At 42.1% G+C, this 23,746-nt stretch overlaps 1 protein-coding gene across 3 annotated transcripts in view; it reads right to left on the reverse strand.

Moving 5' to 3' along the window:
* Positions 1-8,934: 8,934 nt before the first annotated feature.
* The window catches only part of LOC140394883 (secretory carrier-associated membrane protein 4-like), a 63,593-nt gene continuing 48,781 nt past the window's right edge, over positions 8,935-23,746 (reverse strand). For all 3 annotated transcript variants that reach the window (XM_072482036.1, XM_072482038.1, XM_072482037.1), the window contains exons 6-7: positions 22,917-23,034; positions 8,935-13,435 (exon numbers count right to left, since the gene is read on the reverse strand). In XM_072482036.1, coding sequence (XP_072338137.1) covers positions 13,259-13,435; positions 22,917-23,034 — 295 coding nt within the window. In that variant the 3' untranslated portion in view covers positions 8,935-13,258. The remainder of the gene's footprint in view (positions 13,436-22,916; positions 23,035-23,746) is intronic.

Below are 23,746 nucleotides of genomic sequence, written 5' to 3' on the forward strand. Positions count from 1 at the left end.
CGTCCCTTAAATGGGAATAATAATTTTTACATTTAACATTTCATGCATATCACATCAAAATCTTGAAACAGGTACAGCCCATAACAGGAACTTTAAAAAATATATTCAAATGAGTAAAGCTGTCAGTTATAAGAAAAATAGAATATCTCTAAGAAATTGAACAATCTCTTTTCAGTTTCTACTCTTTGATGATCAGACTTCTTAAAATATTTTTTTTTAAATTTTTTTAAAAAGGCCACATTGGTACTGACCATCGACTATCTGAAATATACTGACAGAAAGCTTCCGTACAGCTGCACATTCAATTAACTACTTTGGTAGTAAAGCATTCACATTAAACTACTTTGCAAATAATCCATCAGCTCCAAAGTGTCCAGACCATACAAAGTGATCTAGTAGAAGGTAACCTATCAATTTGTGTACCAATTTTTGTATAACCCCTTGCCCCCCACCTCCACAGTGAATTAAGGTGAGAAAGGTGTTAAAGAGAGACCACGAAGGAGGAAAGGGTAAAGAGCCAGACAGCCCATTCCCCAACCTCAAACTCCCAAGTCGCAATGTAAGAGTTAGAAGAAAGTTGCGTCTGCAGATTGGTGTGGTGGTGAATTTTCTTTGTTACTATTTAATCTATTACTGCACTCTTAAGTATGAAACATTTAACAGAAAATACATTAAAATCAGAGTATACAAGATGTATAAAATAATCCAAATAGTATTTCAATTGGTACATCCAACGATAAATCCCTTCCGCAGCTTTGTATTTACATTTGACAGTCAGAGGTTGAACAATAGTTACTATAATAACTGTCTAATGAAGATGGTAAAAGGGAAGAAATCAAGAATTCAAACACTTTTAATTTTGATTTGCACAAAGCACTTCTGTGAAAATTGCAGCTAAAAACTAAATAAAAAGCTGCTGCGGCCTTAAAGGGGAATGATCAATTAAGTTTTTGTCGCAAATACAAATAATCATCAAAAGTCAATGGAAAGTTTTATTTGAATTACTTATTCGAACTTTGTACAATTAACAAAAATCCCTTTCTAAATATCTAACTCAGAACATGTGGAGGAAATTATACTATTATTTGGCATGAAAATTAAACACTGGAGGAATATCTGGTGCAAAAGTAGAGAGTTAGTCAGTGTTTGCTTTAAAGATTATTTTGATTTTAAATCTTTATAAGTAGTTACCTTTAAAAGAAATCCATGCAAAACACAGAAAAACTGAAATTACTGATCCAAGTAAAGAATGGTTAAAAAGGACTTAAAGTACATAATACATTTTATTTACTTCTATTAACTTTAAATAAAGCTGCATATTTTGCAAAGCATCCGCGATGCTGAGGACGTCGTGGATAGCACGTTTAGCGAGTTGGTCACACCGCAGGTGAAAGCTACTGAGGGAGATAGTAAATGGGTGACCAAAAGACAGAGCAAGAGTCGGAAGACAGAGCAAGAGTCGGAAGGCAGTGCAGGTGTCCTCTGCGGTCATCTCCCTGCAAAACAGATATACCACTTTGGATACTGTTGAGGGAGATGGCTCACCAGGGGAAGGCAGCAGCAGCCAGGTTCATGGCACCATGGCTGGCTCTGCTGCGCAGCTGGACAGGAAGAAGAATGGCAGGGCTATAGTGATAGGGGACTCAATTGTAAGGGGAATAGACAGGCGGTTCTGCGGTCGCAATCGAGACTCCAGGATGGTATGTTGCCTCCCTGGTGCAAGGGTCAAGGATGTCTCGGAGCGGCTGCAGGACATTCTGGGGGGTGCAAGGTGAACAGCCAGCTGTTGTAGTGCACATAGGCACCAACTATATAGGTAAAAAACAGGACGAGGTCCTACAAGCTGAATTTAGGGAGCTAGGAGTTAAACTAAAGTAGGACCTTAAAGGCAGTAATCTCAGGATTGCTACCAGTGCCACGAGCTAGTCATAGTAGGAATGTCAGGATAGAGAGGATGAATACGTGGCTCGAGAGATGGTGCAAGAGGGAGGGATTCAAATTCCTGGGACATTGGAACCGGTTCTGGGGAGGTGGGACCCGTAGAAACCGGACGGTCTGCACCTGGGCAGGACTGGAACCGATGTCCTGGGGGGGTGTTTGCTAGAGCTGTTGGGGAGAGTTTAAACTAATGTGGCAGGGGGATGGGAACCGATGCAGGAAGTTGGAAGGTAGTAAAACAGGGACAGAAATAAAAGGCAGTAAGGGGAAAAGTGTAAGGCAGAGAAGCCATAGTCAAAAATCAAAAAGGGCGACAGTACAAGGTACAGTGACTGAGGGGAGCTCAGTGAATAGGACCAGGAATACTAAAATAAATAAAACGGGAAGTGAAAACATTAATGGTAAGCGAAGCGGCAGGTTGTTACAGGAGGATATGGGTTCGACGACAAGGAAAATTAGGAGAAAGGTTAAGAGGAAATATAACTTAGGAGAGGTTACTGATCGAGGTAAAAAAGCCAACATAAGTGTACTTTACCTGAATGCTCGTAGTATTCGGAATAAGGTAAATGAGTTGATGGCGCAAATCATCGTGAATGACTATGATTTAGTGGCCATTACTGAAACATGGTTAAAGGATGGTCACGACTGGGAGTTAAATATCTGAGGGTATCAAACTTTTCGGAAGGACAGAGTGGATGGTAAGGGAGGTGGTGTAGCTCTGTTATTTAAGGATGACATCCGGGCAACAGTAAGGGATGACATCGGTGCTATGGAGGATAAGGTTGAATCCATTTGGGTGGAATTCAGGAATAGTAAGGCGAAAAAGTCACTGATAGGAGTAATCTATAGGCCACCAAATAGTAACATTATGGTGGGGCAGGCAATAAACAAAGAAATAACAGATGCATGTAGAAATGGTACAGCAGATATCATGGGGGATTTTAATCTACATGTTGATTGGTTTAACCAGGTCGGTCAAGGCAGCCTTGAGGAGGAGTTTATAGAATGTATCCGCGATAGTTTCCTCGAACAGTATGTAATGGAACCTATGAGGGGACAAGCGGTCCTAGATCTGGTCCTGTGTAATGAGACAGGATTGATTCAGGATCTCATAGTTAGGGATCCTCTCGGAAGGAGCGATCACTATATGGTGGAATTTAAAATACAGAGGGAGGGTGAGAAGGTAAAATCAAGCACTAGTGTTTTGTGCTTAAACAAAGGAGATTACAATGGGATGAGAGAAGAACTAGCTAAGGTAGACTGGGAGCAAAGACTTTATGGTGAAACAGTTGAGGAACAGTGGAGAACCTTCCAAGTGATTTTTCACAGTGCCCAGCAAAGGTTTATACCAACAAAAAGGACGGTAAAAAGAGGGAAAATCGACCGTGGATATCTAAGGAAATAAGGGAGAGTATCAAATTGAAGGAAAAAACATATAAAGTAGCAAAGATCAGTGGGAGACTAGAGGACTGGGAAATCTTTAGGGGGCAACAGAAAGCTACTAAAAAAGCTATAAAGAAGAGTAAGATAGATTATGAGAGTAAACTTGCTCAGAATATAAAAACAGATAGTAAAAGTTTCTACAAATACATAAAACAAAAAAGAGTGGCTAAGGTAAATATTGGTCCTTTAGAGGATGAGAAGGGAGATTTAATAATAGGAGATGAGGAAATGGCGGAGGAACTGAACAGGTTTTTTGGGTCGGTCTTCACAGTGAAAGACACAAATAACATGCCAGTTACTGATGGAAATGAGGCTATGATAGGTGAAGACCTTGAGAGGATTGATATCACCAAGGAGGTAGTGATGGGCAAGCTAATGGGGCTAAAGGTAGACAAGTCTCCTGGCCCTGATGGAATGCATCCCAGAGTGCTAAAAGAGATGGCTAGGGAAATTGCAAATGCACTCGTGATAATTTACCAAAATTCACTAGACTCTGGGGTGGTCCCGGCAGATTGGAAATTAGCAAATGTGACACCACTGTTTAAAAAAAGAGGTAGGCAGAAAGCGGGCAATTATAGGCCAGTGAGCTTAACTTCGGTAGTAGGGAAGATGCTGGAATCTATCATCAAGGAAGAAATAGCGAGGCATCTGGATGGAAATTGTCCCATTGGACAGATGCAGCATGGGTTCATAAAGGGCAGGTCGTGCCTAACTAATTTAGTGGAATTTTTTGAGGACATTAACAGTGCGGTAGATAACGGGGAGCCAATGGATGTGGTATATCTGGATTTCCAGAAAGCCTTTGACAAGGTGCCACACAAAAGGTTGTTGCATAAGATAAAGATGCATGGCATTAAGGGGAAAGTAGTAGCATGGATAGAGGATTGGTTAATTAATAGAAAGCAAAGAGTGGGGATTAATGGGTGTTTCTCTGGTTGGCAATCAGTAGCTAGTGGTATCCCTCAGGGATCAGTGTTGGGCCCACAACTGTTCACAATTTACATAGATGATTTGGAGTTGGGGACCAAGGGCAATGTGTCCAAGTTTGCAGACGACACTAAGATAAGTGGTAAAGCAAAAAGTGCAGAGGATACTGGAAGTCTGCAGAGGGATTTGGATAGGCTAAGTGAATGGGCTAGGGTCTGGCAGATGGAATACAATGTTGACAAATGTGAGGTTATCCATTTTGGTAGGAATAACAGCAAAAGGGATTATTATTTAAATGATAAAATATTAAAACATGCTGCTGTGCAGAGAGACCTGGGTGTGCTAGTGCACGAGTCGCAAAAAGGTTGGTTTTCAGGTGCAACAGGTGATTAAGAAGGCAAATGGAATTTTGTCCTTCATTGCTAGAGGGATGAAGTTTAAGACTAGGGAGGTTCTGCTGCAATTGTATAAGGTGTTAGTGAGGCCACACCTGGAGTATTGTGTTCAGTTTTGGTCTCCTTACTTGAGAAAAGACGTACTGGCACTGGAGGGTGTGCAGAGGAGATTCACTAGGTTAATCCCAGAGCTGAAGGGGTTGGATTACGAGGAGAGGTTGAGTAGACTGGGACTGTACTCGTTGGAATTTAGAAGGATGAGGGGGGATCTTATAGAAACATATAAGATTATGAAGGGAATAGATAGGATAGATGTGGGCAGGTTTTTTCCACTGGCGGGTGAAAGCAGAACTAGGGGGCATAGCCTCAAAATAAGGGGAAGTAGATTTTGGACTGAGTTTAGGAGGAACTTCTTCACCCAAAGGGTTGTGAATCTATGGAATTCCTTGCCCAGTGAAGCAGTAGAGGCTCCTTCATTAAATGTTTTTAAGATAAAGATAGATAGTTTTTTGAAGAATAAAGGGATTAAGGGGTATGATGTTCGGGCCGGAAAGTGGAGCCGAGTCCACAAAAGATCAGCCATGATCTCATTGAATGGCGGAGCAGGCTCGAGGGGCCAGATGGCCTACTCCTGCTCCTAGTTCTTATGTTCTAATAACATTCTGAAAACTCATCAAAGAGAAATTAACAACAATCTGTTTTTATTTATAGTAAATCTATCATTACAAATTTAACTGAAAACAATATCAAACATTATTAGAGTTGTGCAAGTCTCTCATCACCAAGATATCTGATACCAGTCAAGATATTAGCAATTTACTTAGAACGGTTGTAGCATTCAAACTGAGATTCATTGAAAATTGTACTTGGGGATATCTCTCTAGTCTGTTCACAAATAAATGTGCAGTACTGCATGGCAAACTTTAAGGAAAAGGATCAGTGTAATATATAACTTCACTGGTGAAGTTTTATAAATGTTTACACATAAATTAAAATTTTATGGATACACTTTTCTAGAATGGATGCTTTAAAGTCCAGATCACCATTTTACTTTTCACACGTAATAACACAGTTCAAAACATCAGGTATGATATGCCAAACAAATTAGTTTTTGATAATTTAGTACAAATTTTCTTTTGAGCTAACAAAGAACCAGCGTACATATCCCAAAGACCTAACACAGTACAGCATGCATGAGCCTTAACCAGGCAACATATTTTTTTTAAAAAAATTATTCCAACTACTCCTAACGTATAAAAATTCTGGTTAGTTGCACAATGTAGTCGTTCAATCAGCTAACAAAGTGCATTTCTGCAAAGTAGAATTGGTCAAAATTTTCTTCCTTCATTTTACAAAAAGCATGCTATATAAAATGTTTCCATGTTGTTCAGTCATGTAGCTCTGACCACGGAGCATGACTTCTTTTAATAGAACAGAGAATCCCAACGTTTGGTATTTCAAAAATATGTTAATAGGATTTTTAAGAATGACTAAGCAGCTCTGAAAGTGTCCTGGCTTGTACAATTCAGAGTGGCAAAAAGCAGCATCATGATAATAATCATAATATTGAACAGGTTGAATAATACTTGACATATCAGGAACAACGCGCTAAACTCTGAAGTTGGCACAACATAGCGTACTTTATAGCAAAAGGATTCGAGTACAGCAGCAGGGATGCCTTGCTGCAATCATACAGGGCCTTGCTGAGACCATACCTGGAATAGTTTTTGGTCTCCTCTGAGGAAGGATAATCTTGTTATACAGGGAGTGCAGTTAAGGTTTATCAGACTCCTGGGATGGCACGACTGACATATGGGGTGTGATCTGAATAGGGACAGAGTCCCATAGCACAAAAGTAGCCCGGCACTCGGAGCGCCAAAATACACTCTGCTATCTAACGCCCATCTGGGTAGATCGGGGGCTTCAGCGAGGAACTCCCTGACGAGGCCACACATAACCCCATGTTCTGCATCAAGGAGCTCCGCTCACTGTAACTCCTCAGTGCAGCCAGAGGTCGGGACGCCATTTTTAAACAGTGCCCCGATCTCTCAAGCATCAACGCGGCCCCACGCATGCGCAGGGGATCCCCCCCAGCCTGATCACCGCTGCGCAGAAAGTGCCAGCTTGGCACCAGTGCCCCAGTCAGCTGGCAGTGCCATCTGTGAACCTTGGCAGTAGCAGTTCCAGGGTACCATCCTGCCCAGAGGACATGCACTGGGGACCTCCAATCCCTTGGGAGACCCCCACGAGTGCTGTTGCATCTGGTCCCCATTTATGGAGACCAGCACTGAATTGTAGTCATCCAAGGTCTCCAAGACGAGGGAGTTAGATCCCATACCTTGGGTAGATCTCAGGAATGCATATTAGAGTGAGACTATCTGTCTCACTCTAATATGCAGATTTGCCAGAAAGGGATCCCGTCCACAATGGGCAGGATTCACATTGTGACATCTCGCGACACCGCATCAGATCTCACGAGGAATGGCAAGCCGGGTAGATCCTATATGCGAGAACTACCAGTCGCATTGCGCCACGCTGCTCTCGGGCGCAACGCGACCGGTAAATCCCGCCTACGAGGAAAGAATTAGTTGGTTAGGATTATATTCGCTAGAGCTTAGAGGAATGCGGGGGGGATCTCACAGAAACCAAAAAATTCTAACAGGACTAGACAAGGCAGGAAGGATGCTCCCGATGGTGGAGTTGTCCAGAACAAGGGGTCACAATCTAAGGATACGGGGTAAACCATTTAGGACTGCGATGAGGAGAAAGTTTTTCATCCAGAGTGGTGAGCCTGTGGAATTTGCTACCACAGAAAGGAGCTGAGGGAAAATCATTGCACATTTTCAAGAGGAGTTGGATGTATTGGGGCTGTATCAAAGAGTAAGGGCTGGAAGGCAGAAGCAGGTTACGGAGTTGGATGACCAGCCATGATCATAATGAATGGTGGAGCAGGCTCGAAGGGCCGAAAGGCCTGCTTCTATTTTCCATGTTAATGTTTCTTCCATTTGAATGAAAAATTTGTATCTGGTTAGATAGCCGTTGGTGTGCATTAAGTGTGAGCAAGTCTGTGTAAATAACAGGCGCACATACCTGCAAGTATTTCCAAAGCAACACACCAGATATGAAAGATAGTAGCTGTTGTATAACAAATTTCTGTAGAAAGATCAATCAGCTAATTTGTTTTCCTACACATTACTTTGAACATTTCATCTGTAACCAATCTCAGATCTACAAAGATATAGTTCAGTACTCATTTTAACTGTCCTGAGAATCAAAGTATTGGAATTTTTCTAGGATAAATGTTTTCCACAGAAAGAATGTTGAAAATTGCTACAGCAGACTATAGGGAATTACAGAACACAAAATGTGTCAGCTTGCACAGAGAAACCTGGAGTAGAAACATTTTTATTTTCAGACATAAAGCAAAAAGACCAAAAAAATTAAAGCTTTTATGCACTCTGTTCAGACCACGAAATAGAAGGGGCGGATTCTCCCGGTCCCTCAGCCGGAGTGTCTCTCGGCAGCGCGCTGTTCGCTGCCAGCGGGATTCAGTCTTCCTGCCGCTTGTCAATGGGATTTCCCATTGAAGGTGCCCCCCACTCCACCGGGAAACCCGTGAGGGGGGGGGGGGGGGGGGGGAGGCTCGCTGCCAGGACATCCGCGGGTGGGGGGGGTGGGGGGGTTGCACGCTGCCGGAGAATTCCAGCATGGAAATCCAAATATGGCTAAGTCAAAAACAATTCCAGGCATCTACTTAAATTTTAATTTGAAAGTACTACTGCATTTATTTAACGTTGATAAATAAAGCTCAGGATAGTCAGCCAAACGCATTTGCTTAATGCATATTGCGCTCTACTATAATGTGGAATGTTGAGCATCATATATCCTACCTTGCCCTAAAATAACCAACCAAGTTAAACAGTAAGCTTCAAGTCCAGAAAACCACTCTGCTGATTCAATTAGGCAATAATGAAAACTACATTAGTATACTTGACAAAACATATTTCTTACATTTCCCTTTTATATAAAGTAGCACTGTGCATATGGCTAGTAAAAATATAGTTTTATTAAGAAATTGAGTTCACAGCTCTTCCTCGCATCTGCTTATATTTTTGATGGCAATTTGAATATTCCAAAATTCAGTTATGGTTATCCTGTACATTCCCAATGGATTCCAAGAGGTTAGCATTTGGGTTATTTTAACCTATTGCTGCAGAATTAGGCTCGTCAATTTACATTTGGATGCATATATTTTATTTCAAAATTAAACTTTGTAAAATAATGAGCAGAATTGTTACTGTCAGAAAGAATGGCAAAAGTTAATTTCCATCAGTTTTTACAAAAATGCAACTTTTGTTTGCAAAGAGCGTTAATGGTGCTTACAGCATCAACAAAATGAGTAAGATCTTTCATAAATATCATGACACTTCAACAGATTGAAAGCAAGTTGTTTTACGCAGGCTGGGTATTGCACTGATTTGCCATACAATCCAAAATGATAAGATGCCTGCAAATATTTTGATGAACTTCAATTCTCCATGGTTGCTGCATTTTAAGATTTCAAAAAAGCAGCCTTAACAATGCACTATTTAGCTGATAAATACCTTCTCCATGAAATCAATGTACGCCCACAGCTCTTTCTCCCACTACTCAGCATCAATGCAGACAAGATTTTACGTAAAATGTCTTCTCATGAACGGTCTTTGGCAAGCAAGGCCAAAAGACACAATACAAATTCAGGGTCCAGTAATTTTAAAGCTTCTTCCCATTTTAAAACCTAGGCTTATGTGGCAATTGGCAAAATACATTTCTCCTTTAATTCCCAATTAAAGTTATTTCCATGAAGTTATGTCAGATGCTCATGCAAGAACTTAAACATAGAAAGCAAGCCTGTAATATTAGCCATCTGCAGTAATGAAAGTGTAGTCTGAATTCTCAGATTCCTAATGAATAACATTTATTCATGCATCATTGTCATTATCTGACATCTCAGCCAACAAATTGTGGAATTAACGGACTGTTCACAAACATTAATAAAGTACATAGATCTCTACAACTCTCACATCAATGTCAAACCAGTCCATGAATACATGTTGGTGTTCACCAAATTAGTAGTTAAATCCAATTCCTTGAACAGCTACAACATTCCTTGACAAGCTAGCTAGCTTGAAAGTTATCTGAGCATGTACTTTAAAATGTTCCTCTTTTAAGCCTTCCTCCTTCCCAAAGAAATACAATTAATCAGAAGCAAATGATTCTGTAACTTTCAAAATAATTTGATAATAGGGTCTTAGTCACCCTGTGCTTATTAAATAGAAATTCCGATTATATCCAGTACTTGGGAAGCATTTCACGGTCAAAAAACCCAAAATGAAATTTTTCAAGACAACACTAACTAACCTCTTCCCAAACCACACTGTCCCCAGTGTTGAAAACTAGGCATTCTGCAACACATTTCTAGTTAGAAGCACTGTTATAAGGCACTTGCATCTATCAGGCTTTGGCAGCAACAGCGTAATGACATTATAGGTGAATGCACTTGGGAAAATGATTCCAGCACATTTCAATAAAATGTTCAAAATATATGGTCAGTGCTGAGTATTTTGTTGGTCCCTTAATTGTTTTCCAATTGCAAAGAAAGCAAACAACAGAATATAAATCCTTCCTTTATACTGTGTCAAAAGGAAGCAAGTCTCTAAAGATATGCAAGCGAATCAGCTTCGAAATGGTAGCTGACATTGTATTGGTTCATTAGCTCCTCTCTATTCCTTTCTTATATAATTACAGTGGATGTAATCAGTTGAATTAACTGGCAAAGACAATCTTCATCCTTAGGAAGCATGCCTGCTATTGTTTCTATGTGAAGTAGCATTGGTGTCAATACCTTGGAGAAGTTAGTGACACTTTGGAAGCAGTTTCCACATGTTGCCCACTAAATATCCTTAAAACAACCTACTCTTTTTATGAAGGTAATCCACTTCTTTCACATTAGTCTGACAGAATTAAGCCGCCAAAGAATGGAAAAGTTTTCAAACGTCTTCTAGTTAATTTTGGAACTCTGTAAGACTACGACCTTTATAATTTTCCGATGAGCAATAAACATATCTTCAAGATTTAAAATAGTTTCACAACTAAATGAAGATGATTTGATTTTGTTTCTGATTTATGCAGTTATTTGGAATGCATGTAAAGGTCACTGCCTCTTCATGGCAGTTCATTGAGAATAACAATTACCAAATCTCAAATCGCACTTCCAAGTCAACATTACAACATTGAACAATACCTGGAATGTTTTGCATTTGAGGCCAAGAAAGATTGCATACATGGGTCTAAGGGCCTCGTATTACATAATATCTAATTCAAACTGAAACTATTATAAAAAATCTTCACCGCATTCAACTTTTGTAGAATTTGAGGGTTTATGGGGTAGGTTTTTAGTACACTGTTTGACAGTCTAGATATTGCCCAATGAAAATCAATAGTAATATTTCAAGACTTTTGAGATATCGATGTAGTTTATATTGATCAATCATCCAGTATCCAATCACCTGTCATTTAGCATGTCTTCCATAAATATTTATGAAGATGTGAGATTTTCCAAACAGGCACAAACTGTATTTTTCAAATTGCAGTTAATGCACCAAGTTTCAAGTGCTGTTCACTAAATCATATTTTAAGGCCAAACATACGGTAACTATCACACTGAATAAGAAAACAAAATATAAGTAAACGTCACAGAAATAAAGGTTTGGTAAACAGTGTTGTCTTAGAACTTACACAAACAGTAAGCTAATGATTTATACCACAAAAGTGGCTTCATAATCAGTGTACTGCAATGTTTCAAGAAACCACCATATTTGCAACAGTGTGTCTCTCCCAACGCTGTTACCCACATACTAACTATTAATTTTAAAATAATTGTTGCCATTATCTTTAATATCCAAAACATTATCTTCCAAAGATAGTTTTGATTTGATGAAAGTTGAATATGAACCAAAGATTACAAACCACCTACACCCCCGAACACCAAAAAGCCCCGGACAAACAACATACAGTGCAGAAGGAGGCCATTGGGCCCATCGAGTCTGCACAGACTCACTTAAGCCCTCACTTCCACCCTATCCCTGTAACCCAATAACCCCTCCTAACCTTTTTTTGGTCACTAAGGGCAATTTATCACAGCCAATCCACCTAACCTGCATGTCTTTGGACTGTGGGAGGAAACCAGAGCACCCGGAGGAAACCCATGCAGACACGGGGAGAAGCACAGACAGTGACCCAAGCCAGAATCGCAGCTGGGACCCTGGCGCTGTGAAGCCACAATGCTAGCCACTTGTGCTACAGTGATAACCTAGTACTTGCTATTAAGTCCCTTACTTTAAATATTAAACTGATTTATAAATCAGATCATAAATGGTTCATAATCCTGGCCAAATACACGTTGCCTCTCATGGCACCTCTCCTGAGCATAAGAATATGAAGACTATTTTTGTTTAACTACAATGTAAACTTTTATAATTCTGTTATGTTCAAGCAATGGCAGTAACCTTTTTTGTGGAACTTGCACATATTAAAATGAAATAAATGTGCAGGAACGTTACCAATTAATGAGGTAATATGTAAGTTAAGTTCTATCATAGAAAAGGCACGGGATACATAGCAGTGATTAAATGTGAGAAGTCCCTTTAAGCGTTTAGAACCCAATGACAAATTCCAAAATTATTCCTGGGTATCAATTTGAACAACAGATTTAACGAGGACAGTTTTAATCTTCTTTTTGATGGCAAATAGCAAAGCAGACCATTTGTGGCCCATAAATCTTATGTCTTTAAAGTGGGGGTAAACACAAACTGAAGAAATTGTAAGCTAATCAAAGTTTAAACATATTCAATGGATTTCTGGAAATAAGATCAAACCCAAAAAGCAAAATACTGCAGTGTTGAAAATCGGAAATAAAAACAGAAAATGCTGGAAATACTCAGATGAACAGGAAGCACTTGCAGAGAGAGTTAGCACTTCATGTTGATGATCTTTCATCAAAGGTCAAACATCAACTTTTCCTCTCTCTAGTTGCTCCCTGACCCTCTTGAGTATTTCCAGTGTTTTTTTATGGCACTGCTATATTTTACTGGTGCAGTTCAATTGCTCTACATTTTGGTCAGTTTCTGGAGGGAAAAGAAGTCGAACTCTAGATCATGATCAGAATAAAAATTGAACAATGTAGCCACACACTACATTTTGGAAATATTCACATCCAATCTGATGTCTTTTTGAAGCCCAATTCCACAGCAGTTAGCACTGATCACAGACCTTAGTCTAAGACACAAAAATGATGTGCACATAATACACAGGAAAAACAGGCAGAAAAGCCCTTTCCAATGCTACTACTCATGATTGAGGCCTTTGTAGTGTAGGTCCAATGAATTATGCTTTAACTTTTTTAATATGTAACATAATACCAGGCATTTACATTTTCTATTAAGAAATGTTAATTTGTGATTTCATGTAAAATTTTATCACAAAAAATATGTACTTTCTTTTTGAAGATTGACATCCTAAGACCACTCATCACCACAAGGGTATCTTGGTACTGTGGGATATTGTGGTAGAGTATTACCAGCAACAGTATGAAATGCTGATTGTTTTGCTGGGGGATTCTGCCACGTGCCAGCATTCCATTCTTCTTGGGCCTTCTGAAAACTTCCACCACCACCCCGATAGATTTTGTGCACCTGTTAGATTAAAATACAACAGTAAATATAAAACACATTTTAAACCTGATTTCTAAACCTGCCTCTCAGCTTTTCACATTTTACAATGTTCCAAATGATTTGCAAACTCTGCCAGGTTTCCAGCAATCAGGTTTATTGTGAGGGCAAATATTAATCAAATCAACACCCCCCCTCACTACATGAAGAATTCAACTTGCTAATTGTCTTGATGGTTGACAAAGCAAAACATCACCCAATGGTTCAGATCAAGAAGCATGCAGGGAGTCAAAGACCAAAACGTCCTCCCTACCAAGCTATGAAATGTTGCCCTGAAACATGGGCAGCAGAGTTTGGATGAGCTGAATAATAATGATAATCTTTATTAGTATCACAAGTAAGCTGCAATAAAGTTGTGAAAATTCCCTCGTCGCCACATTCCGGCGCCTGTTCGGGTACACAGAGGGAGAATTCAGAATGTCCAATTCACCTAATAAGCCGTCTTTTGGGACTTGTGGGAAGAAACCAGAGCACCCGGAGGAAACCCACACTGACACAGGGAGAATATGTGCAGTCTCCGCACAGACAGTGACCCAAGCCAGGAATCGAACCCAGATCACTGTGCTACCATGTAATGGAGTGTGGAAGATGAAGGCCAGTCAGAAGAGAGAATATTCCTGTCAGTTAACAAAAGCATGAATGAGTGTTTCAACAGATAGGCTGAAGCAGGGCTGGAGATGGATGATGAAAGAGAAAGATTGAAGAGGAAAAGCAGAGGCTGAATGAGGAGGAAGGAATACAGAGAAGCATGGAGGGAGCAAGAGATACAGAGTCACAGAGGTTTATAGCATGGAAACAGGACCTTTGGCCCAACTTGTCCATGCCCCCCAGTTTTTAAACCACTAATCTAGTCCCAATTACCCGCTTTTGGCCCATATTCGGCTGTACTCATCTTACCATATAAGTGTCTAAATGTTTTTTAAAAGACAAAATTGTACCTGGCTCACTCACCACCCTGTGAACAAATTGCCCCTCTGGACCCTTTTGCATCTCTCCCCTCACCTTAAATCTATGCACTCTAATTTTAGACTCCCCTACCTTTGGGAAAATATGTTGACTATCTACCTTATCGATGCCCCTCATTATTTTATAGACTCTATAAGATCACCCCTAAGTCTCCTACGCTTCAGGGAAAACAGTCCCAGTCTATCTAGCCTCGCCTTATAGCTCAAACCAGGGAGGCATGTGGCACAGTGGTTAGCACTGCAGCCTACGACGCTGGGGGCACGGGTTTGAACCCCGGCCCTGGGTCACTGTCCGTGTGGAGTTTGCACATTCTCCCCGTGTCTGTGTGGGTTTCACCCGCACAATCTAAAGATGTGCAGGGTAGGTGGATTGGCCATGCTAAATTGCCCCTTAGAATATAGAAAAATATAGCACAGAACAGGCCCTTCGGCCCACGATGTTGTGTTGAACTTTTGTCCTAGATTAAGAACAAATTAATCTACACCCCATCATTCTATCATAATCCATGTACCTATCCAATAGCTGCTTGAAGGTCCCTAATGTTTCCGACTCAACTACGTCCACAGGCAGTGCATTCCATGCCCCCACTACTCTCTGGGTAAAGAACCTACCTCTGACATCCCCCCTATATCTTCCACCATTCACCTTAAATTTATGTCCCCTTGTAATGGTTTGTTCCACCCAGGGAAAAAGTCTCTGACTGTTTACTCTATCTATTCCCCTGATCATCTTATATACCTCTATCAAGTCGCCCTTCATCCTTCTCCGTTCTAATGAGAAAAGGCCTAGCACCCTCAACCTTTCCTCGTAAGACCTACTCTCCATTCTAGGCAACATCCTGGTAAATCTCCTTTGCACCTTTTCCAAAGCTTCCACATCCTTCCTAAAATGAGACGACCAGAACTGCACACAGTACTCCAAATGTGGCCTTACCAAGGTTTTGTACAGCTGCATCACCACCTCATGGCTCTTAAATTCAATCCCTCTGCTAATGAACGCTAGCACACCATAGGCCTTCTTCACAGCTCTATCCAGTTGAGTGGCAACTTTCAAAGATCTATGAACATAGACCCCAAGATCTCTCCGCTCCTCCACATTGCCAAGAACCCTACCGTGAACCCTGTATTCCACATTCATATTTGTCCTTCCAAAATGGACAACCTCACACTTTTCATAGAACATAGAACAATACAGCGCAGTACAGGCCCTTCGGCCCACGATGTTGCACCGAAACAAAAGCCATCTAACCTACACTATGCCATTATCATCCATATGTTTATCCAATAAACTTTTAAATGCCCTCAATGTTGGCGAGTTCACTACTGTAGCAGGTAGGGCATTCCACGGCCTCACTACTCTTTGCGTAAAGAACCTACCTCTGACCTCTGTCCTATATCTATTACCCCTCAGTTTAAAGTTATGTCTCCTCGTGCCAGCCATATCCATCCGCGGGAGAAGGCTCTCACTGTCCACCCTATCCAACCCTCTGATCATTTTGTATGCCTCTATTAAGTCTCCTCTTAACCTTCTTCTCTCCAACGAAAACAACCTCAAGTCCATCAGCCTTTCCTCATAAGATTTTCCCTCCATACCAGGCAACATCCTGGTAAATCTCCTCTGCACCCGCTCCAAAGCCTCCACGTCCTTCCTATAATGCGGTGACCAGAACTGTACGCAATACTCCAAATGCGGCCATACCAGAGTTCTGTACAGCTGCAACATGACCTCCCGACTCCGGAACTCAATCCCTCTACCAATAAAGGCCAACACTCCATAGGCCTTCTTCACAACCCTATCAACCTGGGTGGCAACTTTCAGGGATCTATGTACATGGACACCTAGATCCCTCTGCTCATCCACACTTTCAAGAACTTTACCATTAGCCAAATATTCCACACTCCTGTTATTCCTTCCAAAGTGAATCACCTCACACTTCTCTACATTAAACTCCATTTGCCACCTCTCAGCCCAGCTCTGCAGCTTATCTATATCCCTCTGTAACCTGCTACATCCTTCCACACTATCGACAACACCACCGACTTTAGCATCGTCTGCAAATTTACTCACCCACCCTTCTGCGCCTTCCTCTAGGTCATTGATAAAAATGACAAACAGCAACGGCCCCAGAACAGATCCTTGTGGTACTCCACTTGTGACTGTACTCCATTCTGAACATTTCCCATCAACCACCACCCTCTGTCTTCTTTCAGCTAGCCAATTTCTGATCCACATCTCTAAATCACCCTCAATCCCCAGCCTCCGTATTTTTTGCAATAGCCTACCGTGGGGAACCTTATCAAACGCTTTGCTGAAATCCATAAACATATGGATGATAATGGCATAGTGTAGGTTGGATGGCTTTTGTTTCGGTGCAACATCGTGGGCCGAAGGGCCTGTACTGCGCTGTATTGTTCTATGTTCTGTATACACCACATCAACTGCCCTACCCTCGTCTACCTGTTCAGTCACCTTCTCAAAGAACTCAATAAGGTTTGTGAGGCATGACCTACCCTTCACAAAGCCATGCTGACTATCCCTGATCATATTATTCCTATCTAGATGATTATAAATCTTGTCTCTTATAATCCCCTCCAAGACTTTACCCACTACAGACGTGAGGCTCACCGGTCTATAGTTGCCGGGGTTGTCTCTGCTCCCTTTTTGAACAAAGGGACCACATTTGCTGTCCTCCAGTCCTCTGGCACTAGTCCTGTAGCCAATGATGACATAAAAATCAAAGCCAAAGGTCCAGCAATCTCTTCCCTGGCCTCCCAGAGAATCCTAGGATAAATCCCATCAGGTCCCGGGGACTTATCTATTTTCAGCCTGTCCAGAATTGCCAACACCTCTTCCCTACGTACCTCAATGTCATCTATTCTATTAGCCTGGGGCTCAGCATTCTCCTCCACAACATTATCTTTTTCCTGAGTGAATACTGACGAAAAATATTCATTTCGTATTGCGCCTATCTCTTCAGACTCCACACACAATTTCCCATCCCTGTCCTTGACTGGTCCTACTCTTTCCCTAGTCATTCGCTTATTCCTGACATACCTATAGAAAGCTTTTGGGTTTTCCTTGATCCTTCCTGCCAAATACTTCTCATGTCCCCTCCTTGCTCGTCTTAGCTCTCTCTTTAGATCCTTCCTCGCTACCTTGTAACTATCCATCGCCCCAAACAAAACTTCACACTTCATCTTCACATAGGCCTCCTTCTTCCTCTTAACAAGAGATTCCACTTCCTTGGTAAACCACGGTTCCCTTGCTCGACGCCTTCCTCCCTGTCTGGCCGGTACATACTTATCAAGAACACGCAGTAGCTGATCCTTGAACAAGCCCCACTTATCCAGTGTGCCCAACACTTGCAGCCTACTTCTCCACCTTATCCCCCCCAAGTCACGTCTAATGGCATCATAATTATCCTTCCCCCAGCTATAACTCTTGCCCTGCGGTGTATACTTATCCCTTTCCATCATTAACGTAAACGTCACCGAATTGTGGTCACTGTCCCCAAAGTGCTCTCCTACCTCCAAATCCAACACCTGGCCTGGTTCATTACCCAAAACCAAATCCAACGTGGCCTCGCCTCTTGTTGGCCTGTCAACATATTGTTTCAGGAAACCCTCCTGCACACACTGTACAAAAAACGACCCATCTATTGTACTCAAACTATATCTCTTCCAGTCAATATTTGGAAAGTTAAAGTCTCCCATAATAACTACCCTGTTACTTTCGCTCATATCCAGAATCATCTTCGCCATCCTTTCCTCTACATCCCTAGAACTATTAGGAGGCCTATAAAAAACTCCCAACAGGGTGACCTCTCCTTTCCTGTTTCTAACTTCAGCCCATACTACCTCGGAAGAAGAGTCCCCATCTAGCATCCTCTCCGCCACCGTAATACTGCTCTTGACTAGCAGTGCCACACCTCCCCCTCTTTTGCCTCCTTCTCTGAGCTTACTAAAACACCTAAACCCCGGAACCTGCAACATCCATTCCTGTCCCTGCTCTATCCATGTCTCCGAAATGGCCACAACATCGAAGTCCCAGGTACCAACCCATGCTGCCAGTTCCCCTACCTTGTTTCGTATACTCCTGGCATTGAAGTAGACACACTTCAAACCACCTACCTGAACACTGGCCCCCTCCTGCGACGTCAAATCTGTGCTCCTGACCTCTATACTCTCATTCTCCCTTACCCTAAAACTACAATCCAGGTTCCCATGCCCCTGCTGCATTAGTTTAAACCCCCCCAAAGAGCACTAACAAATCTCCCCCCCAGGATATTTGTGCCCCTCAGGTTCAGATGTAGACCATTCCTGTCTGTAGAGGTCCCACCTTCCCCAGAAAGAGCCCCAGTTATCCAAAAATCTGAATCCCTCCCGCCTGCACCATCCCTGTAGCCACGTGTTTAAATGCTCTCTCTCCCTATTCCTCATCTCACTATCACGTGGCACGGGCAACAACCCAGAGATAGCAACTCTGTTTGTTCTAGTTCTGAGCTTCCATCCTAGCTCCCTGAAAGCCTGCCTGACATCCTTGTCCCCTTTCCTACCTATGTCGTTAGTGCCAATGTGGACCACGACTTGGGGCTGCTCCCCCTCCCCCCTAAGGACCCGGAAAACACGATCCGAGACATCACGTACCCTTGCACCTGGGAGGCAACATACCAAACGTGAGTCTCTCACGCTCCCACAAAATCTCCTATCTGTGCCCCTGACTATAGAGTCCCCAATTACTAATGCTCTGCTCCTCTCCCCCCTTCCCTTCTGAGCAACAGGGACAGACTCCGTGCCAGAGGCCCGTACCCCATGGCTTACCCCTGGTAAGTCGTCCCCCCCACAAGTATCCAAAGCGGTATACTTGTTTCTCAGGGGAACGACCGCAGGGGATCCCTGCACTGACTGCTTTTTCCCAGTCCCTCTTACAGTTACCCACCTATCTCCAATCTTTGGTGTAACTAATTCCCTGATGCTGCTATCTATGACCCCTTCTGCCTCCCGAATGATCCGAAGTTCTTCCAACTCCAGCTCCAGTTCCCTAACTCGGTCTTGGAGGAGCTGGAGATGGCAGCACTTCCTGCAGGTAAAATCAGCAGGGACACTAACTGCATCCCTCACCTCAAACATCCTGCAGGAGGAACATTGCACTCCCTTCCCTGCCATTCCTCTAACTTTCTACCAAGATCTGGCTAACAACTAAATTAAATTTTTATAAAAAATAATAATAATATAATAAAATATGGTACTTACCTCAGACCAATGGGTTTTATTATTAGGTTAGAGGAGGAGGGTGGGTGGGAGACACTACACGTGTAGTGTCTCGGGTTTCCTCTCCACCAGAATTTATTGGTGAGGGTCTTCCCAGGCGTCCGCGGGTCGACTTCCTGTTCCCGCCTAAAAAATTAATTTAAAAAAAAAAAAAAGAAAAATTCTCAGCTCCTGCTGAAATTGACTAACCAGCCAGCTCCACTCCCGCCGAAATCGACTGGCCTGCCCCTGCAAAGACAAGTGCTTTTAAAGGTTGACTTACCTCCCAGCAACCTCCTTCCGTATTGCTCCCGCTGAAACTGACTCACCAGCTGTTCTCACGCCAAAATCGACTGGCCTGCCCCTGCAAAGACAAGTGCTTTTAAAGGTTGACTTACCTCCCAGCAACCTCCTTCCGCAATGCTCCCGCTGAAACTGACTCACCAGCTGTTCTCACACCAAAATCGACTGGCCTGCCCCTGCAAAGACAAGTGCTTTTAAAGGTTGACTTACCTCCCAGCAACCTCCTTCCGCAATGCTCCCGCTGAAACTGACTCACCAGCTGTTCTCACGCCGAAATCGACTGGCCTGCCCCTGCAAAGACAAGTGCTTTTAAAGGTTGACTTACCTCCCAGCAACCTCCTTCCGCAATGCTCCCGCTGAAACTGACTCAGGTTAAACTCCACCTGCCACTTCTCAGCCCAGCTCTGCATCTATCTATGTCTCTTTGCAGTCAACAACAGCCCTCCTCACTATCCACAACTCCACCAATCTTCGTATCATCTGCAAACTTACTGACCCACCCATCAACTCCCTCATCCAAGTCATTAATGAAAATCACAAACAGCAGAGGACCCAGAACTGATCCCTGCGGTACGCCACTGGTACCTGGGCTCCAGGCTGAATATTTGCCATCCACCACCACTCTCTGACTTCTATCGGTTAGCCAGTTCGTTATCCAACTGGCCAAATTTCCCACTATCCCATGCCTCTTACTTTCTGCATAAGCCTAACATGGGGAGCCCTATCAAATGCCTTACTAAAATCCATGTACACATCCACTGTTTTACCTTCATCCATGTGCTTGGTCACCTCCTCAAAGAATTCAATGAGACTTGTGAGGCATGACCTACAAATCCGTGCTGACTATCCCTAATCAAGGAGTGTCTTTCCAGATGCTCAGAAATCCTATCCCTCAGTACCCTTTCCATTACTTTGCCTACCACCGAAGAAAGACTAACTGGCCTGTAATTCCCAGGGTTATCCCTATTCCTTTTTTGAACAGGGGCACGACATTCACCACTCTCCAATCCCCTGGTACCACCCCTGTTGACTGTGAGGAGGAAAAGATCATTGCCAACGGCTCTGCAATTTCATCTTTTGCTTCCCATAGAATCCTTGGATATATCCCGTCAGGCCCGGGGGGCTTGTCTATCCTCAAGTTTTTCAAAATGCTCAACACATCTTCCTTCCTAACAAGTATCTCCTCGAGCTTACCAGTCTGTTTCACACTGTCCTCTCCAACAATATGGCCCCTCCCTTAATTGAAAAAAAAAAATTGGATACTCTAAATTTATTTTTTAAAAATAACTCAAACCATCAAGTCCCGGTAGCATCCGAGTCAATCTTTTCTGCACTCTTTCTAGTTTAATAATATCCTTTCTATAATAGGGTGAGCAGAACTGTACAAGTGTATTCCAAGTGTGGCCTTACTAATGTCCTGTACAACTTCAACAAGACGTTCCAACCACAGTATTCAATGTTCTGACCAATGAAATCAAGCACGCCGAATGCCTTCTTTAACATCCTTAGCCATGTTTCAGTATTAGCTATAATATCACAAGTCCCATGTACCCATCCATGCCCTGAGTTCATCTGCCTTGCCCGTCAGGCCTCTTGCATTGAAATAAATGCAGTTTAATGTGGACTTCCCTTGCTCTCTGCCCTGCTTTCTCAGACCATCTGTCCGGTCATGTTTTATTTCTCTTAGCCTTCCAGGACCCATTCACTAAGTTATCCAGTCTCTGTACTATGGCCCTTTTTGATTTCTCTGCCTTTCACTTTTCCCCTTATTGCCTTTTGTTTCTGTCCCCACTTTACTTTCCTCCGAATTCCTGCTTCAGTTCCCATTCCCCTGCCACATTTGGTGGATGGATGGTGCAGTGAACTAGAATAATGTTCCTAACGTTTTTAGTTAACAGGCTTTGATTAGTGCCAGATTAATGACATGCAAGTTTCTTGTTAGTTGACTCTAAGGGTACCATGTGAAGTGCATTTGTGAATGGTCTTCTCTTTTGAAAGAAAATGTTTCCATCTCTCGACCTTTTGTGATATATCACACACTACTGCAGTCAAGGTGTTAGCAATCTGCAAACAACTAATGTAACTACCTGCTCATGATGTAATCTGATCATTATTCAAAGCTTCTTCTCCATGACTATAACTTAAAACTCAACATTAATGAAGCAGATGCAAACCCACACTCCTCTACTCGGTAATTAGGTTTATTTTTGTCACTAATCTATTGATTTGAGCAGTTTCTACCATCTTCCTATTCAGCATGAGTCCTGAACACAACATGCAGAAAGTGACAAACTTCAAAAAGGGTTATTCAGAGTGACTGCTACGCAAAAATTCAAAGAAAAACTGTCCTTCTGAAATTAGGGTCACGGCATAGTACTTCGCAAAGAAGAGGGAGTTTTACTCTGCAATTAGCCGTACTGTGCCAACTAGGGAGCACATAATAGTTGGAAGATTCCAAACTAAAACTGACAACTTTATGAGACCAAGTATAATACCAAACATTGCAACTTTTAAAAAGAGGTATTTACTGAATCTACAATGCATTGCAATGGCCAGAATTTGTTGTAAACCTGGAAGAAACTGCATTATAGTGGTGCAGTCCGCTCTATTAGGTTATTAACTTTGATATTGGAAACACAGAAGAGACTCTAACATAAAAAAATTAAAAGTACCAACTTCTAAAATTTGTTTTGCCAGAGTTCTTAATTTTGCAAGTCATTTTCTAGGAAAAAAAGGAACCCGAAGAGTGGTTTCATCTACTGGTACAGAAGTGTCCAGATTGATAATTAAATATTTCTTCCAAGTGATTAACTTTGTAACTGATTTGATTTGCTCGGAACATCCTGCAGAGTGCGTACAGTATCTGCAAGCAGTGTATTCAGCAGCTTCTCTCATTCTCAGAGTAGTGGAGAGGGAGCTAAACTTACACGGAAAATGACAAGTGCACTCAGAATTGTGACTGCTGTGAACATGATCGCAGGGAACAGCATTACCACTCCAGCACCAACATTAACGGAGAAGAAACCTATGGCAGCTATCCAGCCACTGAAATAAAAAAGAAATATGGTTAGCATGTTATACATAATGATTTGTAAAGTTGGCACAGTACTCATTGCTGATTTAAAAACCCCGTTTTTTCCAGAATGTTTTGTTTTTATTGTTAATTCCAGAAACTGGGAGACAATCATAGAATCCCTACAGTGCAGGAGGCCATTCGGCCCATCGAAACAGTTCAGCTTTTATCTACCCTGTCTTTCCCTTTTAATATCTTGAATACTGTTATGACATCCTGGGCAGGTACATGGTCAATTTCATTCCCATAGGCCCCGGAGTCCCAACTTATGTGAATGAACCAATAATTTGCATCTTTTCCTGAGATCTTCGACCCTCCACTTCTCCAATGACTTACAGGCACCAGATTTGTATGTAAAACATATTTAAAAATTGTTTATTTATAATAAGAAGAGATAAACAAGTAATGAAAATAATAGAACAATGGTCTACTAATCTGACTATTCCCCAAACCCTGTCCCACCCTCCACCCAGACACATATATGGCAGACACACAGAGGAGGGGATAGGAAAGGTTACAAAAAACAAGGATTAAAAGGACTGAGATGAATCGTTGCTGCCGAGGTCGTCTTTGTAGTCGGCTATCTTGAAATCATTGGTTGGTTTGGACCATATTGACTCTCAGTCTCACCAAGATATTAGCGGAATTCTCTACCTGAGAGTTTACAGCGAGTTCACCATCTAC

The sequence above is a fragment of the Scyliorhinus torazame genome, chromosome 18 (assembly GCF_047496885.1).
Source record: "Scyliorhinus torazame isolate Kashiwa2021f chromosome 18, sScyTor2.1, whole genome shotgun sequence".
NCBI lineage: Eukaryota > Metazoa > Chordata > Chondrichthyes > Carcharhiniformes > Scyliorhinidae > Scyliorhinus > Scyliorhinus torazame.